General features: G+C 32.8%; 1 protein-coding gene and 1 long non-coding RNA gene across 6 annotated transcripts in view; one reads left to right on the plus strand and one right to left on the minus strand.

Annotated features, from left to right (window-relative positions):
• Positions 1-18,492, plus strand: part of LOC143226358 (uncharacterized) — a 29,338-nt gene extending 10,846 nt beyond the window's left edge. For both annotated transcript variants that reach the window (XR_013014560.1, XR_013014558.1), the window contains one exon: positions 18,154-18,492. This is a non-coding gene — a long non-coding RNA (uncharacterized LOC143226358). The remainder of the gene's footprint in view (positions 1-18,153) is intronic.
• LOC143226356 (troponin I-like) lies at positions 168-25,184 on the minus strand. Of its 4 annotated transcripts, none has more exons than XM_076457229.1 (9): positions 25,047-25,183; positions 20,577-20,626; positions 14,128-14,256; positions 12,958-13,081; positions 10,056-10,156; positions 9,275-9,318; positions 7,483-7,524; positions 6,548-6,650; positions 168-741 (listed from the first exon to the last, which is right to left on the minus strand). In XM_076457229.1, exons 2-9 carry the CDS (start codon positions 20,595-20,597, stop codon positions 619-621), a joined length of 687 nt encoding a protein of 228 aa, XP_076313344.1. In that variant the 5' UTR covers positions 20,598-20,626; positions 25,047-25,183; the 3' UTR covers positions 168-618. The 4 variants fall into 4 exon arrangements, with proteins under 4 accessions (XP_076313344.1, XP_076313343.1, XP_076313346.1 ...); XM_076457228.1 differs by lacking the exon at positions 10,056-10,156 and adding an exon at positions 10,968-11,068 and having other exon boundaries at positions 25,047-25,182; XM_076457231.1 differs by lacking the exon at positions 168-741 and adding an exon at positions 5,042-5,325 and having other exon boundaries at positions 25,047-25,184.

The raw sequence follows: 25,184 nt of genomic DNA on the forward strand, positions 1-25,184 counted from the left end.
GCTATGTCACTTCGTTATATGTTTCAACTGAGAAGTTTACATTCACATCAAAATATGAGTGTCATTGAATTCACTTTCACTGCTTATATAAAAGGTCGCGAACAGTTATTTTTTGGGTTTGTTTCTAGCACAAAACAGACACTTTTTTAAACACACAAACACCAGTATTCTATGAATCGTAATCAGATTTTTATTCGCAGAGTAGTATTACAAACGTTTAGTTTACCTTACATTATGTCACAATATTTTGCTATAAAATAAATACGCAATTCTCTACTAACTTGAACAGGCGCAGAATAAACCACAATAAAAAGTATTAAAATATCTAGGACGGTACGAGTGGAGGCGTAAAATACTGGCATATTTGAGGAATGCTGAGTTAAATGGTAAATATTGTTCCTACACTGTAGAAAATCCGCGAAAATATGACATAGGTACTACTTGCTAAAACTTTAGTTGGTCGAAATATACATTTTGGTCTTGAACCTACAAGCTGAACCTATGTTTCACTGGCTGGCCTTCAGGTATAACTAACCCATGGGAAACGGTCAAGATATTTTTGATATATATGATACTGATATCACGGTCTTCTGTTGATATAAGTTCAACATGAATCTACTATTCTTCTTCCTCTTCCTCCTCTTCATGTTCCTCTTCCTCTTCCTGTTCCTCTTCCTCACCAGATGCTTTCTTCTCCCCCTCTTCTTTTTTCTTTCCAAGTGCCCACTGTGGCCTCTCGGACTAAATGTAAAATATACATATAGGTATCGTGGTTTTGTATACAGTTACAGGGTAGCAAGTATTCCAAAGATTTGTAATATTTGACTTAACGCTTCAAAAGACAAAATGCATTTATAAACTGGTCAAACTTTATAAAATTTAACTAGGTGGCTATCTGATGAATTTTTCTGCTATTAAAAACATCTGTTAGATGGAGAGGTAAACATGTGTAAATAAAAAAAAACGTTTTTTTTTTTTGCTTTAATGTAATAATCAACATTATTTTTTAAAACTTAGTATTCAATAAGATATATATCTTATGGACTTTTCATCACAGTTTATATACTTTAAAAATAGACGAAGCGCATAGTTTATACTCTTATTGTATGGAATATTATTACAATAATAACGAAATATAATGTGGTTTGCAAATACTTTCATACGAATTCAATTTACTAATTCAGTTGAATGAAGTTTATGACATGACATGCTCTGTACTGTCGGTAAGGTTTCCTGTTATTTATAAATGAAAATATGAACACTTTTTCGTATCATAAAAAGTTATTTCAAAATTTAAACCGGAGTAAAGATTCGAATTATTTCAAGGACTCTGAAATTATTTTAATTGTGTTTTTGCTTTTTCTGTTTATAATGGATTGTTATCTGTTGAAGATCACGTGAGATAAAACTGACTGCTACTGATAACTATGGCTTAATATTCAACACTTACACAATACAAAGCATAATTCAACATAATTTAAAAACACGATATGCCATCGATAAAATAGAGAATCCATGACTTAACGAATGATATTTCTTCATTTTTAGTCCATCACAGCTGTTTTAATATATTGATTAAGAATACAGACAATGAAAAGAACACGGTTACCAATGAGAGGGTTAATATTAAAACAGATGAATATCCACGTGTTACATTTGAGAGTTATTACAAGACAAAGTTGTAGAGCTTACACACAAAAAACCGACAACAAAATTCAAAATATAAGAACTTGTCTAACCTAGTACCTGTTTTTGTATTTTGAATTAAACAGTTTTACAGTACACAAATTCTTACTTTGATAATTACAACGTTTCCACACATAGTACGGAGTCATCATGATGTTAAGATTTACATATGATAACACTACGGGTCGAAACGTTGTAATTATCAAAATAAGAACTTGTATGTTGTAAAAGTGGTTGTTATTGCATTTTAAATTAATTATTCGGTTCAGTTGGTTCGTCACTAAATGTTAACAATTAATATTTGTGTTGTTAGCATTGAACGTTCACAAATCATACCTGTTCCAATTTTATAAAAACTGGCATCTTCTACATCGTCCTCAGGAGGATGTCACTGAAAAAAGTAACCCTCGGCTCCCCCCCCAGGAAACTAGAAACTTTGATGTCACAGAAACACTGTGTATTGTTATACGCATGAACAGTAAACAAACCAGACAACGCGCAAACATCCAGGCGTGGAAGTTTAAGAGTGATACGAATTTCTGCACGTGGATCAAAATTTATCTAATTCAACTTAACAAACATACCTACAGATAGAACTTTTTATTCTGAAACCCGTTCATTCACTCATACCTATTGTCACTAAGCAGTAAAATTATTAAACATTTCTTTATTCTATATTGAACTTTATAATTTTGTGTCAGAATTCGTAATATATTTTTGCTTTTTGTTGCTCTTGAAAAAAAAGAGATGTGCTGTGGTTTGGTTTGAATTTCGCGCAAAGCTACACGAGGGCTATCTGCGCTAGCCGTCCCTAATTTAGCAGTGTAAGACAAGAAGGAAGGCAGCTAGTCATCACCTACCACCGTCAATTCTTGGGTTACTACTTTACCAACGAATAGTGGGATTTACCGTAACATTATAACGCCCCCACGGCTGAAAGGGCGAGCATGTTTTGGTGTGACTGGAGTTCGAACCCGAGACCCGCGGATTACAAGTCGAGTGCCTAACCACCTGGCCATGCCGGGCCGCTGTGCTGTGAGGACAAATGATAGCAAATTGTTATTAGCTACATCTATGAAATTCTTGCTACTCAAAGCCCTCTTGATATTTGGTTAATATTTTAACATAACCTTTGTTTTTATATTTTGTGTTAATTCCGTCATATCTTTAACACTAGTATTATACAGAGTGTTCCAAAATAAATTTACCAAAAAAGAAAGTTGGACAACTTTTTTATTATTTAAGATAATAACAACATTCAAAACAAAATGTTTTCGGCTCGTAAGCTTTGCTTCATTTAAATATTACATTATTTATCAGTATTATTCGTGAATGTGTTTTATTGTGGACCTCAGAACTGGCTCTGTTTTTGAGTAAAATGATAACTCCTGAAGAGTACTCCAGATTTTACCCTTCACCTCTTTGGACTTTTATCTTTGAAGCTTTCTGAAAACAAAAGTTTATCATAACAACCAACTGGATCTTTAGGAACTGAAACTTTGTATCTGTATTCAGAAAATATTTGGTATTGGATTTTGTTGTTATCTCAAATAATACATATGTTATTCAACTTTATTTCTAGTGTATGCATTTTGGAACACCTAGCATTTCTTATAAAATAAATGTTTTGAACACAAATTAAACATTTTAAAATAATCTGGATATGAAATGCGAGTATAGCTAATATTTTGTGTGTTTTTTTAATTAACCACAGATATATAGAATGGGCTACCTGTGCTGTTCCCACCACAGGTATAATTTTTATTTACATTAAGATTTCTGAAAACAATGTTATCATAATTTATCATTTTGGCGTATCAGTTATTAAAGCACGTGCCATGTTAGATAAAACGCAACAGATGCAGTTATGCTTTGTTGACCGAAAAAAATATTACACTAGGATAATAAACAACGTATTAGTGTTGTGATTATAAATAGAATTTCAGCAACAATCAATGAAGGTGTAAAATTTACGTTAAAATTTAAATTAGTACAACTTTTGAATGAACTGCTTGTTGTGTTTGATGTAATTTCTCTGTCGCACGAGATAAAATGTTTTACTTTAATTGGTAAATACTTTACAGTAATTAAAATAATTCAATACAAAATTCTATTTTAATATTATTCGAGCTCTAGATACTGTATGTTGTATAAGTGGTACAAAGTTATTGAAACATCTAGAGCAAACTGGATTAAAAGCGTTCACCATGATTTCTAAATTCATTGGCCCTGCCTGACCTGGCCAGATGGGTTAAGGCATTCGACTCGTAATCCGACGGTCGCGGGTTCGAATCCCGGTCGCACCAAACATGCTCGCCCTTTCAGCCGTGGAGGCGTTATAATGTGACGGTCAATCCCACTATTCATTGGTTAAAGAGTAACCCAAGAGTTGGCGGTGGGTAGTGATGACTAGCTGCCATCTCTCTAGTCTTACACTGCTAAATTAGGGACGGCCTAGCGCAGATAGCTCTCGAGTAGCTTTGCGCGAAATTCAAATCTGAGTTCATAACAATTAAATTTTAAATTGATATTAAATATACTATTTATTAACATGTGAAAGCATTTTACTCCCAAGTTTGATGTACTGAATTAGGCTGTGTGTGGATAATGTAGTATAGTGTAAACTAATTTCTGTGTTAAAGTTATTTCAATAAAACGTTGGAGGACAAATTTATTCATTGGGTGATTAAGTGTATTGATTATAGCTTTGAAATATAATATTTTTTAGGGTATGCTATTTATGAATAACAAAAATATTTGAATATTGTCAATACTGAAATGAAAATTTAGGAGTCGAAAAATGTGATAGTATTTCAACTGTCTTAAGCGTTTCTTTGTTAGTTAAAAGCCCAACAATGATTGATTTGGAACTAAGGGAAACGCTACACAAAGGGTTGTCTGTGTTCCACCTACTATGGGTATCGAAACCTGGTTTCTAGCAGTGTGAGGCCGCAGAAAAACCGCTGTACACTACGGTGTACGAAGCAATCATACTGGAATATTTGACACATGTATTTGATTTGTTTTAAATTTCGCGCAAAGCTACACGAGGGCTACCTGCGCTAGTCATCCCTAATTCAGCAGGATAAGACTAGAAGGAAGGCATCATCACCACCCACCGCCAACTCTTGGGCTACTTTTTACCAACGAATAATGGGATTGACCATAACTTCATAACGCCCCCACGACTGAAAGGACGAGCATGTCTGGTGTGACGGAGATTCGAACCCGCGACCTCCGGATTACGAGACGAGTGCCTTATCCACCTGGCCATGCCGAGCCCATGATACATGTATTTTCAACATCTTCCATATGACTGTAATTTATTGTAAAAAAAATATGTTCGAAAAACAACTTCCAATATATAACCCTTTTATTTCTGCCTTCTTTTGTGATGACACATCGCAAACAAAATCACTGGCTTGAGTAACCAGTAAAGTTAAAAAAATTTTACTCCAAGCAAAATAAGAATTTGTCGTTGGAGAGAATAACGTGTTTGTTCTGCTGTTCTAAACATTAGTTATGCACAGAGAATTTGTAAACAGACAGTCAAACAGAAATTTACATAGCTAGGTTCGAACTGAATGAACAGGGAGACGAGGGTTACTTGTTCGCCCATTCCGGCGCCCCTTTTTTCTTCTGTGAAACAAAGAACACACAAGGATAAGAATACACAACATAAACACAATAGGACCTGAACAAAGATTGGGTTCAAGGATAAGACTGTTTTTAGGAGCAGTTTAGGTTAGATTTGAGATGCGACAAAAGTACTGTTGAGTGTTGAGGAGGACATAATAATTCATTACCTAAAATAAAATTTTGAGATCCTCAAGCTATATAATGAGATTATAAAGAGAAGTTTATCTGGATTTTCTTTACACTTTTGAATAAAATAATTTATATTCTTAGTACTTGAAGAAGTGAAATAAACAGTATTTAACAACTGATAAGTATTACGAGGGAAACGATAAGGGTGCAGAATTAACTTATTGGACACAAGTTTAAAACAATGTACAGAAGATATAGACAAGTAAAGCAGTTCGGTGCTCGTGATTTCACACGCTATAACGAACCTTGTAAATTTGTGGTCTCATAGTTTCTGTTGTCTTACATATGTATATGTATAATATCCACTGGTGGATCACCTTAACATACAATCAAATAATCATTACAATTTGCAAAATACTGGCCACTGTCCATTTACTGAGAAATCAAAAGCACCAAGACCACAAAGATATTAAACAAAAATATTAGAGTAATTATATAAAAAAACAACATTCTACAAAGTACATTCTACGCTAAGAAAAAAAACATTGAAAAGTTGAGAATATAAAAAGTGGAGACACAAGTTAACGCACACATAGCATTTTTCACGATGAAAGACGAAGGAAACGAAAACCTAACAGACTTTTTGAATCTTAAAACATGAGTTTAGAAGACATAAAACACGGACCACAGAATAACATTAACTTAAAACGGTTGTGTTTAATAAAGATTCACACACAAGTTTGACAGACATTGCATAATGGCATCATAAAGTTGTTTAACTTACTTAAAGCAAACGTTCTTAAATACAGTGTCGCCTCACTGTTTACGTTAGTGAATAAGGTGTTTTTTTTCGTGTGTGTGTTTCAGGCTGTGATGCCACAAGTATGTGTAATTTGTCGACGCTTTTCTACACTCTGTGCACTAAGTTTTACATATAATACGTTATGCTTAACCTCTCGAGATTAATGTTTACTGAAGTTTTCTTACGATCCTTATGGAAAAAAAAAGTTATAATTTTAAAAGTTTGGAAAAGGTTAAATGATTTCACTGTATTGCCTCTTTGAAATTCCTGTAGTAAATTCAGAAAATTTACCTCTTTCTCTTCTCCAAGCTTGAATTTATCCTTACTAATAGATTTCAGGTTGGCACGGAAGTCCATATCCGCATTCTTAGCTATGGCTTTGAGTTTTTCAAACCTTAATGCAGTCAAAAATAAAAGTGACAACGATTAATCATACAGAATAATTATTTTGACCAATCCCATACAAATGTTCTCAAAACAACAATGATATTCAGTATTTTTTATCTATGTTTGGCATGCTATTCTCATAAATTCATACATATATTGACGAAAGTGTTTCAAATATACTGGTAGATGAAATAGTAATTAGCTTTGTACCAATACGTTGCAACACCTGTATAAATAATATTTTTTTTTTAAATTTAAAATCACAACATAGAGTCCCAGTCTAACAGGTTATGAATATTATAAAAAAACAACTTTTTTATTAGTTAACTTTTCTGTGGTAAACATTTTTCATCTTACAAAGTAACTAGTTTTACACCAGTAATTTATTTCAGCTTTCCCGAGTATTGACCTTTCCACCAGTACGTTACTTCGTCACACCAGAACGGTAATGCCATCTCTCCAAATTAGTTATCTTTATATCCAAATTTCATTTCCTAGCCTAATTCCGCAAGTACCTAATATTGACTTTGTAAATTACACACTTAAGTTCCTTTTTCACAAAACTACAAAATACTGTTCTTAAATTAAATCTTCGAGAATTATACTTTCTTCATTTTTTATAGAAATTATAAAAATAGTTATCTTTAAAAGAAAGTTTTGAAAAGCAAATTAAACCTCAGGATAAAAAACGACGTCGGACGTAGCAATAATCTTTCATCCACATGAAACCTAGCGTTGAGTCTTTATTATTCACATAAATCACTTAATATACTTGGCTTAGCATGCAATAAACGTAGTTTTTTAATTATTACGTCGTTGAAAACTGATGTATTACTTACTTTCCTTCATACTTGGATACTTTCTTCAAGGTTGGTTTCACGCTGTAGCACAGAATAAAATAGAAAAAAAAAATAAAACCATTAATAATCATCCCAGTGACCTAAAGTATTAATTTAAAGAAATCATAAAAGTTAACATTTTTTTTTTAAAATTACCTTGTTAAAAAGTGATCACCTAATCCACAACTGTCTATCAAAAACCCCTAAAAAACTATTTAAGTTGTGTTTGGTCAGGTGACAGATAACCAGCGATAAACTTGATGTCATTTACAGTTTTATAATTTACTATCACTTTGAATTTTAAGTGAAAATCTTGCGTTATGTATAACAGTATTAGTACACATAACATACTATGCAACACTTCGCTCAATTTTTCTTTTTTTTTTCAAAAACCTTTCTTTCTGAACCTTAGTATTAAATCATTTCCAGTGACGTTTTCAACTCCATTCAACCACTGACCAAAGGAAATTAGTTTTTGAGTGGTAGTAGCGCGACATATCGATCAATCATTAGTCCTAAGTGATACATACTGTTCTATTTCAAATCTATTAACACAGTATCCTGACATCAAAACTACAAGTTTTCAAACATTTTTGGAACTCATTATTCAGGTGTTGTTTTATTTTTCTATATCTTTGTTTTTAACATGTTTTGTTAATTATCTACCTCGAAATTTATTAGAAAGACGTATGAGTAAATTCCAAATTTTAAAGCTTTGAAACTAAAATACATGTTTCGAGAAAAAATAAATGTTACAAGAAATAATGAATCGTTTACAGATATTTTTAAATATAAAAAGTTTCAGTTCTTTACGAAGGAAATGTAACTGTCACAAAAACCCATTTAAATTAGTTACAGAACGCCTGGCATGGCCAAACGCCTAAGGCGTGCGACTCGTAATCCGACGGTCGCGGGTTCGCGCCCGCGTCGCGCTAAACATGCTCGCCCTTCCAGCCGCGGGGGCGTATAATGTGACGGTCAATCCCACTATTCGTTGGTAAAAGAGTAGCCCAAGAGTTGGCGGTGGGTGGTGATGACTAGCTGCTTTCCCTCTAGTATTACACTGCTAAATTAGGGACGGCTAGCACAGATAGCCCTCGAGTAGCTTTGTGCGAAATTCCAAACCAAGTTACAGAAATTGTAAACTATAGAAAAACCATCCTCTCCCCCTAAAAAAAACCCAACAGAATTTCAATAAATATCACGAATTTTATTCAAAATTTTTTGTTCTTTAGAAAGTGCTATTAAAAATATGTTATAGGGGTCACAAAGAATCATTCAAGAATAGACCTTGCAATTACATTTTTCTTATAGTATTTCAAAATTTTAAAACCCATCATTACTTGTATCGAGCTCGAATTTCTCCTGGACTACTTTCAAACCTTATGTAGGTATGGTCAAGAAGTTAGGGCGTTCGACTCATAATCTGAGGATAACGGGTTTGAATTCTAGTCACACCCAAAACGCTTACCTTTCAACTGTGGGGGCGTTATAATGTGACAGTCAATCGAATTTTTTGGAAAAAAAAGGGTAGACCAAGAGTTGGCGGTGGGTGGTGATGACTAGTTTTACACTGCTAAATTAGGGACGACTAACGCAGATAGCCCTCGTGTAGCTTTGCGCGAAAATTCAAAACGTATGCTGATAACTTCGATCATAATAAAGTCCAATCCTACAGTATCAACACTGCTTATATTATCCCTAATTAACTGTCATAACTACAAAAATATTTTTTCTTATAAAACGTTTCAGCTGTTTTATGAAAACATGATTAGGGAAAAGTCAAACTTACAACTTTCCTCTCAAGTCGTTCACCTGGATGTTCAGCTCATTTATCTGTAGAAAAATGTGATAAAATATATTTAAAGGCCTATCCTCATGACATTGAGAAAGCACAAGAAATTTATTTCCGGTAGTTTTGTTGTGATTTGATTTTAAAAATAAAACTAACAAAAAGTAACACACTTTAAAATTATTTTATTAAAATATTTTTATATTCATATATGTACTACGTCTTAAATCAGCATTCTTTCTTGTTTAAGTTTTTTTCTGTTGTGCTTATATATTGCTAACTTAATTATTAAGAAATTATATTAATAAAAAAATATTAGAAAACTATAAAAGGGTTCACCAATTACTAGCATAATAAACATTCCTTTAATGAAGTTTATTCCAATATGTTCAGACACATAACAGAGGAATGGACTACTATTGTTTACCAACGCTCACCCAACAATTAGGTGACAATAATTCCGTTATTCTTTGCAGATAGTGTAATGTTGGATAACGCTTAAGATTTCAGAGAATGGTTTTAGTTTGGTTAGTTTGAAGCAAAAAAACCTCATTGAATATTTGCTGTGTCCACAGCGGGGAATCATATCTCGGATTCTAGCGTTGTAAGTCCGTAGACTTACCGCTGTCCCATTGGGGAACTTCAGAGAAAAGAGGATTCCAAGCTACAGTGATAGTGTAAGTGTTGGTGAAAAACTACAGGGATCGAAAAAAATTATTTTTAATTTAAGGGAGTCTGTCACCTTCGTTTCACGACTACCTGTGCAGAACTACTAACTGACCTCATAGTCTTTCTGTCTGACGGCATATTCCATATCATACTTTTCACTTTCCAGGCGTTTCAGACGTTCATAATATTCTTTGCAGAAAGCTTGAAGGGTTGCTGAAATTGGGTAAAGTAACAGCATCTAATGAAGCACATAAATTAATTAAAACAAAGATAAAATAAAATAAAAGATATGTTGCGGTTAACAGCCTTGTACCGCAAATTAAGCCCCAAAATTAGCATAATCGAAAAAAATTGAAAAAAATAAAAATAAAAGACATACAAGCGATAACACATTGATATCAAAATCAAACTTAAACATACACACTACTAAGTTATCCTTTGTTAAATACTCGCACTTTATTAAAGCAGGCTAAAAGGCGTTAACATAAAGCTGGTGTTTTTCATCTTTCTCTTGGAATTAGAAGCTATAAAGTTCAATGAACAGAAAAACCTTGGACAAAAATGTCGTGGCTGTTAAAGACGTTTTAGTCGCACACTCACAAAATTTCGCCACACACAACTTTTTTGTCACACACTAACGACGCAAGCATTTCTAACTGAAAGAAAACAGAAATAACTCAATTAGTAGAACGAAAACGAAAATTTTACATTGAAAGCAGAAAGCCACAAAACAATAAGTTATTTCGCAAAGTTTTTGCCACAGCTTGGAGTAAGCACAACCAGTAATGTTATGTTTCTGTCGAAGAAAGAGGTAGGCCTAATAATCTGAGCTATCGTGTTCGCCTTTTTGTTTGTTTCTTTCTTTCTTGTAGGGACAATTTTTGTTTGATATTAGAATGTTACAGACAGGTGTTCAGATGACATTGTTCTGTTTAATAAGATATTGTCTGAACAAAAATAGCATTCAAACTTCATGTGCCGAATGGACGAAAAGAAGAAATATCTAGACACTTAGTCCTCGTACCAAGAAATCTTTCTGGCGAACTTCATACTCCAGGTCATACTTTATATCTTCTAGGCTTAAGATCCTCTTATGATATTCTTTGCAGATAGCCTGTAGCGTTGCTGCCAAAAAACATAATATATTTCATCATTTAGATCTACTGAACATTTCTACCAGGGTTGTGTTTCATTTCTCCAAAAAAGGTATATTTAACACACATACAAGTAAATGAATAGTTTGGCACAAAAGCAACTACGAACGCTTTAAAATCTTTATGACGTTAGTTCCGGGAGAAAACAACCCCTTTCCGTTTAACACACAAACACGTCTCGATTGTAACGGCAATGTATTTAAATATTAGTTAAATACTAATGATAACGTTCTGGCTTCTTTTTAAAATGTTAATCTATTCCATATATACCTTTATCATAGTTTTTTTTATTCTTAAAGAAGTTTTAATTCAGTTGGTAACGGCCATTGTCGAATGAAGTTTTCATAAATTCAATAATGTGATACTATTTTTTTTTTCTGTTGAAAGCAGGTACTCGTTATGTTTTAACGTGAACAAAATGCGAAAAATTATAATTCGTTGTATTATGCCTAATGGTTTCCTGTTTCATGAAAAACAAATCACAATAAACCTATTTTGTTTATTTCTAGTTAAAGACAAAGCTACACAATAGGCGGTATGTGCTGTGTCCATTACCGATCTCAAAATAATTCAGTTTTTGAGCACTGAGCTACTTATGAATCTAATTAGCAATTTAGTTGTGATTTTGACTACTGTTAGAAAATAAACGTAGATGAGATTTAATGTTGATGAAGCGGATCCGCATTTTTACTGACATTAGCGTATTTAAATGTAACAATATTCCATATCACGGGAATTTCTGCACAATGGATTACCTGTGCTATGCCCATTGGAGAGATAAATCCCATCAAATCCTAACTTTTAGAAGTATTAGCCCTCAAGATTATCGCTAAGCTATCAAGAAACCAGATTCTAAAAAAAAGTCCTTTGATGAGTAACACGAGATCCAAATAACCAAACCAGTTTTCTTATACAACCTTTTGTGGAGTGGTACAAGATCCTAGTGAGCGAACCAGTTTTCTCATTCGATTACCTTTTCGTGGATTTGTGCAATTCCAATAACGAAACCATTTTCCTATTGTGTAACCCCTTTGTGGAGTAGCACAAGATCACAGTAACCAAACCAGTTTTATCATTCAACAAGCCCTTTGAGGAGTAGGATAGGATTCTTATAACCAAATTAGCATCCTCTTTCAGAAATGGATAAGAAGGTATCGTTTACTTTCATAGTCATGCTTACCAAAATAAATTTACAAGATATATTTATCATACTAAATTATCAAACGTGGCTCGCAAAACAAAGCATCTGTGTTTAAAGTTGTTGTTAAACACAAAAGTACACAACGTTCTGCCCGCCACGTATATCGAAACTTAGTTTCTAGCAATATAACTCCGCAGACATACCGTTGTGGCACTAAAGGACCTTTTTCATCACCCGCTATTGGAAGGTCATCACCCTACCACTTACTAAACGGACTCAAAATTGTTTAACTTCATAGATCGAACGAGAACCGTTTGTTTGTTTTTTCAACCATGACAATGTCTAAACATATCACAAAACAATTTAGTTGGCTCAACAGGATAAAAATAAAAAAGTAAGATCGTCTCTTAAAACCAAATACACACATATAATCCAACTATCTCAGAAGCATTGAAGCTTTTTGCAATCCTTATACTCTTTAAGAATCTATCTTTCAGTGTTTTTTGTATCTTAATTTTATCAAAGTATATTTAAATAATTCTGCCAAACTTCTCTCTTTCACATTAATTATACGACAGAGGAAGACTTTCAGATATTTACCATTTTAAATGTACAAAGATTGTATCAGTTCATCCTCAAAAACCTGGCAAACTGTATAAGCGACTGTAGCTATACATTTTTTCCATTACACTGTTCGGGATATTAGTAACGAGGCTTACCTTCGTTGGCGCCATCCATTGATTTGGGGTTGCCTGTTCGTTGTAGAATTATCTTCTTTCTTTCTTCTGCCTTTCTTTCCTGTTCCTTTTTCAACTCTTCAGCTGCTTTTTTCCGCAGAAGTTGCTACACAGTGAACAAAGCAAGGGTTCACTTCGAATAAACAACTTAGAGAAACACAGCACGTCAAACTGTTCACCTAATACCAACATTCTTAAACTATTCCATTATTCGACAAATTGTTCCATTCATTAAATATTAAAACCAATTAAAGCCACTATTCTGGAAGAAAAAAACACACTACAACTGGGATTGATATACAATATCCAGAAAGCAGTAACGTTTTGTTTTAAAGATTACTTCACGTTTATAACAGATACGATGAAACACTGCGGTAAGTTTATAAATGATCTGAACACCGTACACTCTAAACAGTAGGTTTCCTGAGGTAGGGAAATACAAACAAATAGTTAAACCACACTGATGATGATTAAAACTTTGTCAGTTTCTGCCCCACAACTTGATTTATGAAATAAATTTGTGCCCATTGGAGATTTCCACGAATTTGTTCAGAAAAGTAAAGATTAACCCTTCCATAGAAAGTCAGTATGATACATTTAACGCTTTACAACAAAGCTTTAAAAAAAAAACTCGCATATACACTGGAAAGTAATTATATTAGAAACGAAATCCGAAAAAACGAAACCATTGAAGTATTTAATTGGAAGTTTCGTGTTCCTCTGAACAAATGCAGAGAACTTCTTATACTTAATACATTTTATCTATATGGTAATATGGAGCAGTTCCATATTTTATTAAATGCGTTAAAATCTGATTAACGCTTTATTAGAATCACCTTGTTCCTTGTTCTCTATTAAGATATACCAGATGACTAAGACACGAAACAGCTTTAAGCACTGAATAAATGCGTGTTACAATTTTCATCGTAAAATCCTTTGATAATAGAACTATTAAAGTGCTATTATATACGTTCATCGTTATGATACTACAAAACTCTCTTTGGTAACCTGAAGATTACCTAAGAAGGTCAAAATGTTGTCCTCTACTTTATTATAATAAAAGTTTTAATACCCATACCACCCGTCTTGAGATACATTTTTACTTCATGTGGCTTTCTCATCATTACGCTACTTGCTATAATGTTAACTAACCCTAAGTTTCTTCTTGCGTTCTGGAGTCATGAATCCTTTTTTGCCCTTCTTAGCCTTGGCTGCTTCCTCAAGACGTTTCCGCACATCCGCCTTCTTCCTCTCCTTCTCCTCCATTTTCCTCCTTTCTTCCTAGATGGTTAAAATTATGTTACTTTTTTTACTTCGTGTGCAGTTTCATTTTCTACAAAATTTGTTGTTATTTACGTCATTATCCGAGGACACACGTTATGGCAAAGTTCTAACGGTCAGTATAATGCGCATCAAATATCTGCTATTTAATATCCCCTTATGTAATGTCAATATTCTTCTGTTAGTGTAGCATTTTGTTGTAGTTTTCTTCTGTATAACACGTAACAAATGATTTGGTGCCTGATGCATTGATATATGGGTATCAATATAAAATTTTATAAACCTTGTGTTCCATGTAACACATTTAAATATCCTCCTGTTTTAGCAAACCTCTATCAATGTCCTCTATGTAGTATATATGATACATTGTTCATTATAACACTAACAAGGTCACTGTTCTGTATACATTGTAGTGTGACATGTATATATTGTCTTACTGTTCATTATAACACTGCCCACGTCCTCTTGTGTAGTATGACACGTATTGTGTTACAGGTGAGTCTCTTACGAAAAGGTAACATAGTAAACTACAGGAGTTTCAGGCAGTTACTACAACGAATTACTAGAGTATAGTATAGTCTATAGTGGGACCATAATATGATACAGTTGGTATCATAGTACTACAGTCATACTATAGTGTACTACAGTAACACTATGATATAGTGTAGAATATTACATTCTTTTACAGTTTACTAAAGATATACATGGGTATACTGTAGTACTATTTTTATGAGCAATATAACACTACCAGCGCTTATATGTAAATTGTCATCCAATTTGGTATCTTTTATGCAGTTTATAAAGTTCCAAGTATTTTCCTCTTCAGTATAACACATTAAAAGTGTTTTTTCTTCATCTAACGACTTTCAAATATACTGCTATCCAAACACAATATTACCAATGTTCTCATATCAAGTGTAACACATTAATCCAATATAAAGTAACTATCAGTTTGCTAAACGTCAGTGTAATAAAACTTTCTATTTAGTTACTGTACTTTCTAATGAGCTTCCAATTTGGCTAGTACCTAATTGGTTAAATTATCAGTGGCCATCTGGTTAATAATACATCATAATATTCTGTTAAACTAGTGTGACACAACATCAAAGCTTGCTTAACTTTTGATGCCCATAACGAAAGCTGATGCCCAAATAAAGAAAAAATATTAAATATGCATTTAGAACATTTCAACGGCCTTATAGTTCTTTGTACGAGTTATATTATAAAATAAGTTTTATCAATAATGTTAAAATAAGCATAATAATTATAATAAGGTTTAATAACTCACCATAAACTTAAAATTAAGTTTTTAGTGTTGTATTTTTTATGTAAAGTTTGCTAGATTTTAACATGAAAGATAAGAACATTCATAAGGAAAATGAAGATATGAAATAGTAAGTATAAAAAATGTATCGCAAAAATACATTTTAGACAATTTACATAAAAACGTTTCAAATGGTCACACAGTAGATGATAAGTAACAAAATATGTGGTTAGCAATAAGAATAGCGTTTAAAATAAAAATACGGTTAAAAAATTCTTAAAGCATATCAGCATACTCAGAGTAAATAATAAATTTCCAAAAAAAATATTTACACGAACATAAAGTTTTCAATAGATGTCAGCACTAAATCTGGATACGTCGCAAGTGTTAACTATAACAACTGCGAGCACCAATAAAGTTAAATTCAACCACACATTTTGAACTGTTGATGAAACGTTATGGCGTGAATAATACACACGTAAAAGCATATTTTAACAGCATTCCATTATGATAAAGAACTATTTAGGAAAGTTTGAAAGCTTACCTCGTTATTAATAGGAACATCAAAGATCGGTAATTCTAATATTTAAGTACAATAGAAACAGGATAGGTAATTCTAATATTTAAGTAAGTACAATAGAAACAGGATCGGTAATTCTAATATTTAGGTAAGTACAATAGAGGCAGGATCGGTAATTCTACTACATAGGTAAGTGCAATAGAAACAGTAACCCTATATCTACATTCTAAGTTAAGTGGCCTCGTGGTCAGTGTGTCGAACTGTGGATCTGAGGCCCTAGATGTGCGTCCCATTGCCACCAAAAAATGCGATCCGCACTTTGAGATTTTGGATGCACAATAAGCATTACGGTGAAATCCCACTGTTCGATCACAGTAGCCCAAAAGTTGGCGGTAGGTGCTGTTGATCAAATACTTTCTTCTTAGTTTATCAATTCAAAATTAGTGGCAGTTAGCGCAAGAAGCCCTTGTGTAACTTTGTGTTAATATCCATAGCGAAAACAAACCAAACTTAACAGCGACATTAGTGCGTTTTAAGAAGTACACGTATTATCCAAATTCACAGCAGCTCTAAATTTCGAGGCCTATTTAACTATTGTGACAGGAAATAAAGACTGTTTCTATTTTAAGATATGTCACTACTAATATCCCAGTACTAGATTATCACTGCAGCAAATGAGGCACGTGTTTACAAATGTTAAGTGGCGATGTTCTCATACCGAAATTTAATCAACTCAGCTATAATTTCATTTAGCCACTAATATCAAGTATTTAGAATCGTAAGAAGGAATAGTGTTAGATTTATGTAAAATATTCTGCATTTTTACGTGTCTATTTCAATTTTCGAATTTCTTTTATACGCAGTTAAGGGAGATGTCTGTAACATAAGTAAATTTAAAACTATATAAAATCATTAAAACAGATTTGTTTGCTTATTTTATTGAATTACGGACAAAGCCATTGCAGAGTTATCTGATCTAACCGTTCCTACCTCAGAAGTGATAGATGAGAGGGAAAACAGCTATTCAACATCACACACCTTCAACGTTAAGCCTACTTTTTACCAACAAAAAGTGGAATTGAATGAACATATAACGCCATCACGGCTGCAAGGGATGTTCAGTAACGGGATTCGAATACGCGACCCTAAGATTGCAAGTCTAGTGCCATTAAAATAAAACGGATATTTTAACAGGTATATGCATAATTTACTCACTAAGTTTTATTTTATAGAGCTAGGACATGTAGAATATCAGAGGTTTTACAATGAAAGGAAACTGAGATATGACATATTTTGAAATAATTCACTCAAAAATGAATTTTTTTTTAATAATTTAATAAATTTATCGTTTGAAAATTAACTGGAGATACTAATGACTTACAAATGGAACTGTTTTATTGACGAAATGGACTTAAAAATTATTTAAAAAAACCTTTAGCTGTGCAACATATAATTATTTTGTATTAGAATTTTCGTGCAAAGCTACACAAGGGATAACTTTTCATAACTATCCCTAATTCTGCAGTGCTAATAGAGTAGAGAGGAGGCAGTTGTCACCAGCACCCACAGCCAACTCTTGTTTAACTCTCACTCCTATAATTCATAGATGCACGTTCCGGTACATTTGACACATGGCAACGCCCGGTACTGTTTTCATTTCGTTTGTTCGTTTTGAATTTCGTGCAAAGCTACACAAGGGCTATCTGCGCTAACTGTCCCTAATTTAGTAGTGTAAGACTAGAGAGAAGGTAGCTAGTCATCACCACTCACCGCCAACTCTTGGGCTACTCTTTTCCCAAAGAATAGTGGGATTGACCGTACTATATAACGTTTCCACGTCTGAAAGGGCAAGCATGTTTGGTGTGATCCTACTTTCAGTACAATGATGTTTTTATTTCTTTATACTAATACCTAAACGATCTTCAATATTAATTAAATATTATGACTTTAAAAATGAGAAATAAATGTAATTTTGTAGATATTATAAAATAAATTATGTATATCTTAACAAAGTTACAGTTACAAGTACGGGAATTTTAAAACTTACCAATGTGATAATGGTCTAACATTTGTACTTTGTAATGACGTGTTTTGTTTTTCTATTTTTGTCCAGCCCTAAATCTATCAAATCCATACCTTTTGTTGGAGTGTTGGCTTATTGCAGCCTCTGGGGAAACTTTCCAAACCTACCTGACCTTTTCAATCATCTGCGAAAGATAGAAAGAATACGAAACAAATTGTGGTAACATTTCATTTCAGCTCTGATAGTGTTTGTGATATCTATGGTTATGATATCTAAAATGACTGCTTTTCTTAGGCAACGATAAAACATGACCAATAATAAAAAGATAAAGGAATAAGCAAATCCGATTATTTTTCACGTTCCGCCTTTTGCTAACTTGATATATTGAAACTAGTCGGGTTTGCCTTTTTTCTTTCTTTAATTATATGTTATATTTCTTGATAATTAACTACGAATTTAACTGATTATCTTTCAATATTTTTTGTTTTACAATATAATATTATGTTAATAGAGTAACAATACTTTTGTAAATAGAATTTTATTCAGAAACTTAGCATCTGCACAAAAAGACAGTAATCAAAGTTTTTATATTTCAATAATATTTTTTCAAACTGTGTTTCTTTTTTAATTCAAACGTTTGTATTGTTGTATAGCCAGAGAAAGGTTTGACGTTAGCTTAATGTTTGAAATCATCGTCTCTGAGTTTTAGAAAAGCTCTTAGTTCGAGCAGTTTAAAATTTTCAATCAACTAAAAGTACATTATCATTTATCATAGAGTCTAGCAGTAATTTACATTGAATTTAATTCGAATGAAATATTTTGTAGAATTTGTTTGTAGTTTAGTACTGTGATTACTGAGTTTGTACTTTTATGAAGAAAAAGGTTTATAGAAAATGTTTTTAACATATAGCCTTATGAAATTACTTTGTTTCAAACATAAATTTATAGCGTATTAAGTAATAAATTATTTCGTCGGTAATCAGCTTATAACATCATGAGAAAACATCTTTTCAATGAAACGTCATTTTTATCTTGTATTTTATACCTCAGTTTTCTTTATTTTAGTAGGCTTAACGAGAAAATATAAAACAAATGAAATGATATTTACCGTATTTTTGGTAGTCTTTTTCTTGCCGTCGCTATCCCATCTGATATCCACAGCCATTTTTCCACGACTACTTTTGATAATCAATTATCATTTAGGTTTTTTGTGTTTAAAACGTTTTCAAACTAATTGAAAGGTAATACTTCAGTTAATTCGAAAACGATTTATTTGATTTATTAAATATGGAGATTTATGGAAAATCATTTTAAAAAGTTGTAAATTTAAATTTTTACAAAATATTCGTCTCACCTCGCTGATATGTCGTGAAAAAATGGCAACGTTGAAAGAAAAAAATGGCAATTGATTACTTTCACTTTATATACAGTAAAATTTCCAAACTTATTTTGTAATCAAATTAAACGTATTTTAGTAGATTTTGCGAAATATCTAGCGATAACATAAAAATAGGCTTAATTAGATAAAAATATACAGCATAGATTAACTGGGATCTCAATTGCACTAAAAATACAAGCAACACGTAAAACGCAAAATAAATCATTTTCAGATAAATAATACGCCAATTCACAGTTCAAGTTCTCTAAAACGTTTACTAATATTAAAAACGTTCAGTTTTTATCAGTGTTATACAAATAAGTTCTAGTTCGTTACATGCAGAATAACAAAAGACAGTTGTTCAACCACTGGAAAGAAAATGCTCCAGAAATAAAAAGCATTCTTCCATGCATTAGCTTATGAATGTTGTGGTAACATTCGAGCATGACAAAGCTAAGAATAAGCAGGAAGAGATATCTGTCTGTGTCTGAGCAGAAACAGAAGTGAATCTATTTAAAATAATTGCATATATTACACAAAACATCCTATCTTCATATGAGCTAGCGAAATAATACCAAGAAATCTAGGCCTTTATTTTCTTTACCGATTACTTATAAAATTATGTATAACTAGACTGGTTGAAAAATCAATTCATAAATAGTAAAAAATAAATAAATGAAAAACAACAACTGTGTATTTATTAATGACCAGATTGATGAGGAATATTTAAACATATTAAAATGAATTACTTTTACAAAAGTAATATTTATTCTGTGTTTACAATTATTATTATTACATTTTTTTTACATTTATTCAGAAGAAAGGTCATTGTAAAACTTAAAGCGTAAAATTCATAAATTATTTTACAACAAATCTAACTTTTGGTATTTTCAAGTTGATCAGTTATCACATATAACATGACATTGTTTGTATAAAGAGTAATAATACAATGATTTTTTCGCACTACGTTATTTATTTACGTTCTTTCGTCTTATTTTATAGGAGTTTTTCCGTTCATTTCGTGGTTTCATAATTCTACTCTTTGGCTAGAATTTTTTGAAATATTATAACAGTCTATGCATTTGTCTTTCAAACCAACAAATACATTCCTGCTGGTACTTCACAAGTTACATACATACCTCATATTGTCAGACATGTTGGCAAATGTTACAGAATGGAGAAAATCTGTAAAATAGAAGGTAAATATTAGTGATATTTGTGTTAAAGTTTACCATGTGTGTCATGGCACTGTTCATTATTCACTATAATAATCCTCATATACTTTTATATACTATTTATTTCCTGACCCGTACATCACTATTATACAAACTATCTATTTTCTACACTTATATTGCTGTTACACAGACACTTCTGTTCTTGACAACTACATTACTATTACAGAGACTGTTCTGTTCTTGACCATTACATTACTGTTACAGACACTGTTCTGTTCTTGACCACTACATTACTGTTACAGAGACTGTTCTGTTCTTGACCACTGCATTACTGTTACAGAGACTGTTCTGTTCTTGACCACTACATTACTGTTACAGAGACTGTTTATTTTCTACCACTATATTACTATTGCACAGACTGTTTATTTTCTACCACTATATTACTATTGCACAGACTGTTTATTCTATGTTCAGCACAGTAACGTTTTATAGTTCTTATCACCTGACCATCACAGTATCATCCCATAGTGTTTATTTTCTGGCCACTGCAGTATCGTTACTGAATATTATTTTCTGAACATTTGAATACCATCATTATCTAACCGCTACAAGACCGTTTTGTGACGTGATTATTTTGTGACTGCTAGAGTACCGTTGCACGATGTTTATTTGCTTGCTATTACGGTACCATTTAATAGTGTGTTCATTTTCTGAGCAGTATAATGCCAAGCATAGCTATATAAATTTTTGATTCGGCAAATTCAAAATATCCTGGAAATGATCCTCAGAACTTCCTGCAAATAATTTTTGCTTTTATTAATGAGGAAGGTCCACCTCATATTTAAAAATACTTTACAAAATATGCTTGTTTGTTTGTTTTGAATTTCGCACAAAGCTGTTGTTGTTGTTTTGAATTAAGCACAAAGCTACACAATGGGCTATCAGTGCTCTGCCCACCACGGGTATCGAAACCCGGATTTTAGCGTGTAAGTCCGCAGACATACCGTTGAGCCACTGGAGGGCCCGCACAAAGCTACTCGAGGGCTATCTGTGCAAGCCGTCCCTAATTTAGCAGTGTAAGACTAGAGGGAAGGCAGCTAGTCATCACCACCCACCGCCAACTCTTGGGCTACTCTTTTACCAACGAATAGTGGGATTGACCCTAACATTTTAACGCCCCCACGGCTGAAAGGGCGAGCATGTTTGGCGCGAAGGGGATGCGAACCCGCGACCCTCAGATTACGAGTCGCATGCCTTAACAAGCTTGGCCATGCCGGGCCGCACAAAATATGCAAGTAAGAGAAACGTCCGTTTTTTTTATTAGCTGATAGTTGTAAAACTAACACTAGAAACTTATCAGTAAAGGTTTGTTTTGTTTGTTTTTGAATTTCTCACAAAGCTACTCGAGGGCTATCTGTGCTAGCCGTCCCTAATTTAGCAGTGTGAGACTAGAGGGAAGGCAGCTAGTCATCATCACCCGCCGCCAACTCTTGGGCTACTCTTTTATTAACGAATAGTTGGATTGACCGTTACATTATAACGCCCTCACGGCTGAAAGGGCGAGCATGTTTGGCGCGACGGGGATGCGAACCCGAGACCCTCAGATTACGAGTCTCACGCCTTAACACGCTTGTCCATGCCGGGTCTATCAGTAAAGGCTAAAATCAAACAGCCTCTTAAAATGTATTATTTATTGTATTATTCATGTATCTTATGAAATGGAAATATCATGCTAAAAATAGAAAAAAAAATACACATAGTAATGTTCGTAAAAGCATGAATATGTTCCAATAAAAAGAAATTAGCAAAAAGACATTCAATTTACTATTGTGCGTTTTTACTTGGTATATTTCGGTAGCAGCGGAGTACAAGTTTTTATTACATATTCATGATGTCCTTGCGTGAGACGAGCAAAATAACGTTGTATCTAGATGTCGCTCTCGTGTAAGCCAGTATTCACGTAAATAGAATTTGGACAAATATCTCATACAGCATAGTGCATATTTGGTACTAAAAATAGACTTGATGGCCTTCCGTTTTCCATGGCTAAATAAGGAGCTCTTGGACTCCCTTTACTTGCATAGATTTGAGTCTAAATTAAACTGGGTAGATATAAGGTTACATAACTTCTTGATCCGCATTCGTTTGTTTCTTTTCGCGAAATTTTCACTTTCATATAAAAATAAATTTATTTTGGATATTTTTCCACTAGATTGAACATTTTGTATAACATATTACCTTTAGAATATTATATTTCGTAGCTGTATATAGAAAAAAAATTGAAAGATATTAATTATCTTGTTAATTATGTAATATTTATTATGTAGAACAATACATAGTTTAACTTTTCTCCCTCTAGACCAGACTTTTGAGGATGGAAAGTTTTCTGACTAATGCTTTTTAACTTATTTCCTTAACAGATGTGATTTTGTTATTAAAATGTATTTGTTCATCTAAGTTGTTGTTTTTAGTGCATAAACTTGGAACTTAGCATGTAATTAATAATGTGGGGGTTGAACAGAGTCAGTTTGGGGCCACATTTAGACTGCGAACCATTAGTAGGTCGACTTCATCTAGATAACGTTTGAGAAAACGTTGAATTCGACTTCTACATCATTTGGGTTCCAAATCCCATTCCATTATAAATCAAAAGATGTTTGTACTTCCCTTTCACAACAGTCGACAATTTATCTTGTTATTACATGTAATTGAAAATCGAGTTTTTAATAGATGCATTTTCTAAAATACCGATAATTATGTAATTTTAACATTTAATAATTTGACTGTGAGTTCATAGGCAAAAAAAAAAAAAATACAGTTTTACTTTTCCAAGTTGTAACGTGAAGTAAGAAAATAATGAAGAGTTAAGAATTCAGTCATTCCTTATTTTTAAGCAATTAGTAAAAAACTACGAAGATTACTACTTCTTTCCAAACTTTGTTGGTGTTTTTGTTGGCAATGGCGTAGGAACATCTTATTTTGTAAAGTTGGAAGGAAGATGACTTACAACGGCACTTAACTTGTCATACATCACTTACACATAAAGAATACTGTTAGTGATAAACTTGTGACAATCCAGTGACACTATATATAATATATAGGTTTTAAAAAATTAGAATCACTAAATGGAGATTTAGCTGTTCATTTGATCCTCACAGGAACTCCTCTATTTGAGGATAAACGAATCCGTTCTCCTTTGCTCCCTTTACCCAAAATTAACATGGGTGACCTCCCCCCTTCCTGTTCTTACCGCACTAGTTATTGTTGCTGTTTTCTTAAAGTTCTTTAAATTATAACTACCCATCCAATCAAAATCTTTTAAAGCAGAATGCGCTGAATTTGATAAAGCCATCTGATAATTTAATTCATATTAAAGGAGAAACGTTTAGAAAAAATCGGAGCTCATTCAAAAATATCTGCAGGATTTCAGATTTTTGCATCCAGGTGTCTCCTTATCGTGTTCTAAGTGTTTTTTCTTGTTGGCCCTAGCTTAATCCTGATGCTTTAAGTAAAAATCGATAGCGGCCACCACGGCTGAAAATCTTACTAGTTAAATTCAATGAAACAGTTTTTATTTGGTTGAGAGAAACATCGTCGTGAGGCTTTTGACCAAAAACTCCTTTAAAAACAAAATTACTCGGTTAATAATCTGACGACATTTTTAGATTGTTTTGGTTAATATGCTATGAAAAAAAGTGTCTGAAACGTAAAGTTAGTGTATTCTCATTAAAAACGTTTGTACCCATCGTCCTCTCGTTTATATGAACGTTCATCTTCACTTAACCGTTCTTAATATGTACATATAAAGTATGTAAATCATGAATTTTGGCTATTTAATAATTCTGTGAAAAAACACACAATTATACATAATTGGCTGTACTGTGGTGTTAATTATTTAAGAATTAGAGGTTTTAATTTAGATTTTACGAAAACATGATTCAACGATACTGCTAAAGACTTTACAATGGGTTATCTGCATTCTGTCCAGCGCCGAGAATCGAACCCCATATTTTAATGTTGTAAGTCCGTACATTTAACGTACGATCAACACTTCTTTACTTAATTCATTTGTTCATAGATTCTCGATGGAAGTAAATGTATATGAGAAACAAACAATTATATTTAATATTGTTTTCGGTATTCAATTTTATAACTTAAAGTCACTACGTAACTACATAATTTTTACATAATATGAATCTTAGTTTGACATATCTCTAAACTTTTGGATAACAACAAGCAAGGTAATGCACTATTTTGTTTACCAATATTTTCTAAACTTTGGCATCCCATCCCTATTTTGTTTTTCTGTCAGTAATCAGTATTAAGCTAGTTTTGTCATTATTACATACATAACTGTGATTTTCAGTTTCAAGAAAACGCTAAGCCTAAATTCCTTAACGTGAATGTAAATTATTTAATCCTGAACGTACCTGAAGACTAAGGAAAGAACAGGCCAGCTCTCAGGTTCTTGGAGCACTGGATAAAAATAGAAGAGTGTCGTATACTTTTAGCTGCTACAATATATAATTTAACAATTTCTTCTCTGATTGGACAGTTTTTACTTAGGC

Source organism: Tachypleus tridentatus, chromosome 9, assembly GCF_004210375.1.
Source record: "Tachypleus tridentatus isolate NWPU-2018 chromosome 9, ASM421037v1, whole genome shotgun sequence".
NCBI classification, from domain to species: domain Eukaryota; kingdom Metazoa; phylum Arthropoda; class Merostomata; order Xiphosura; family Limulidae; genus Tachypleus; species Tachypleus tridentatus.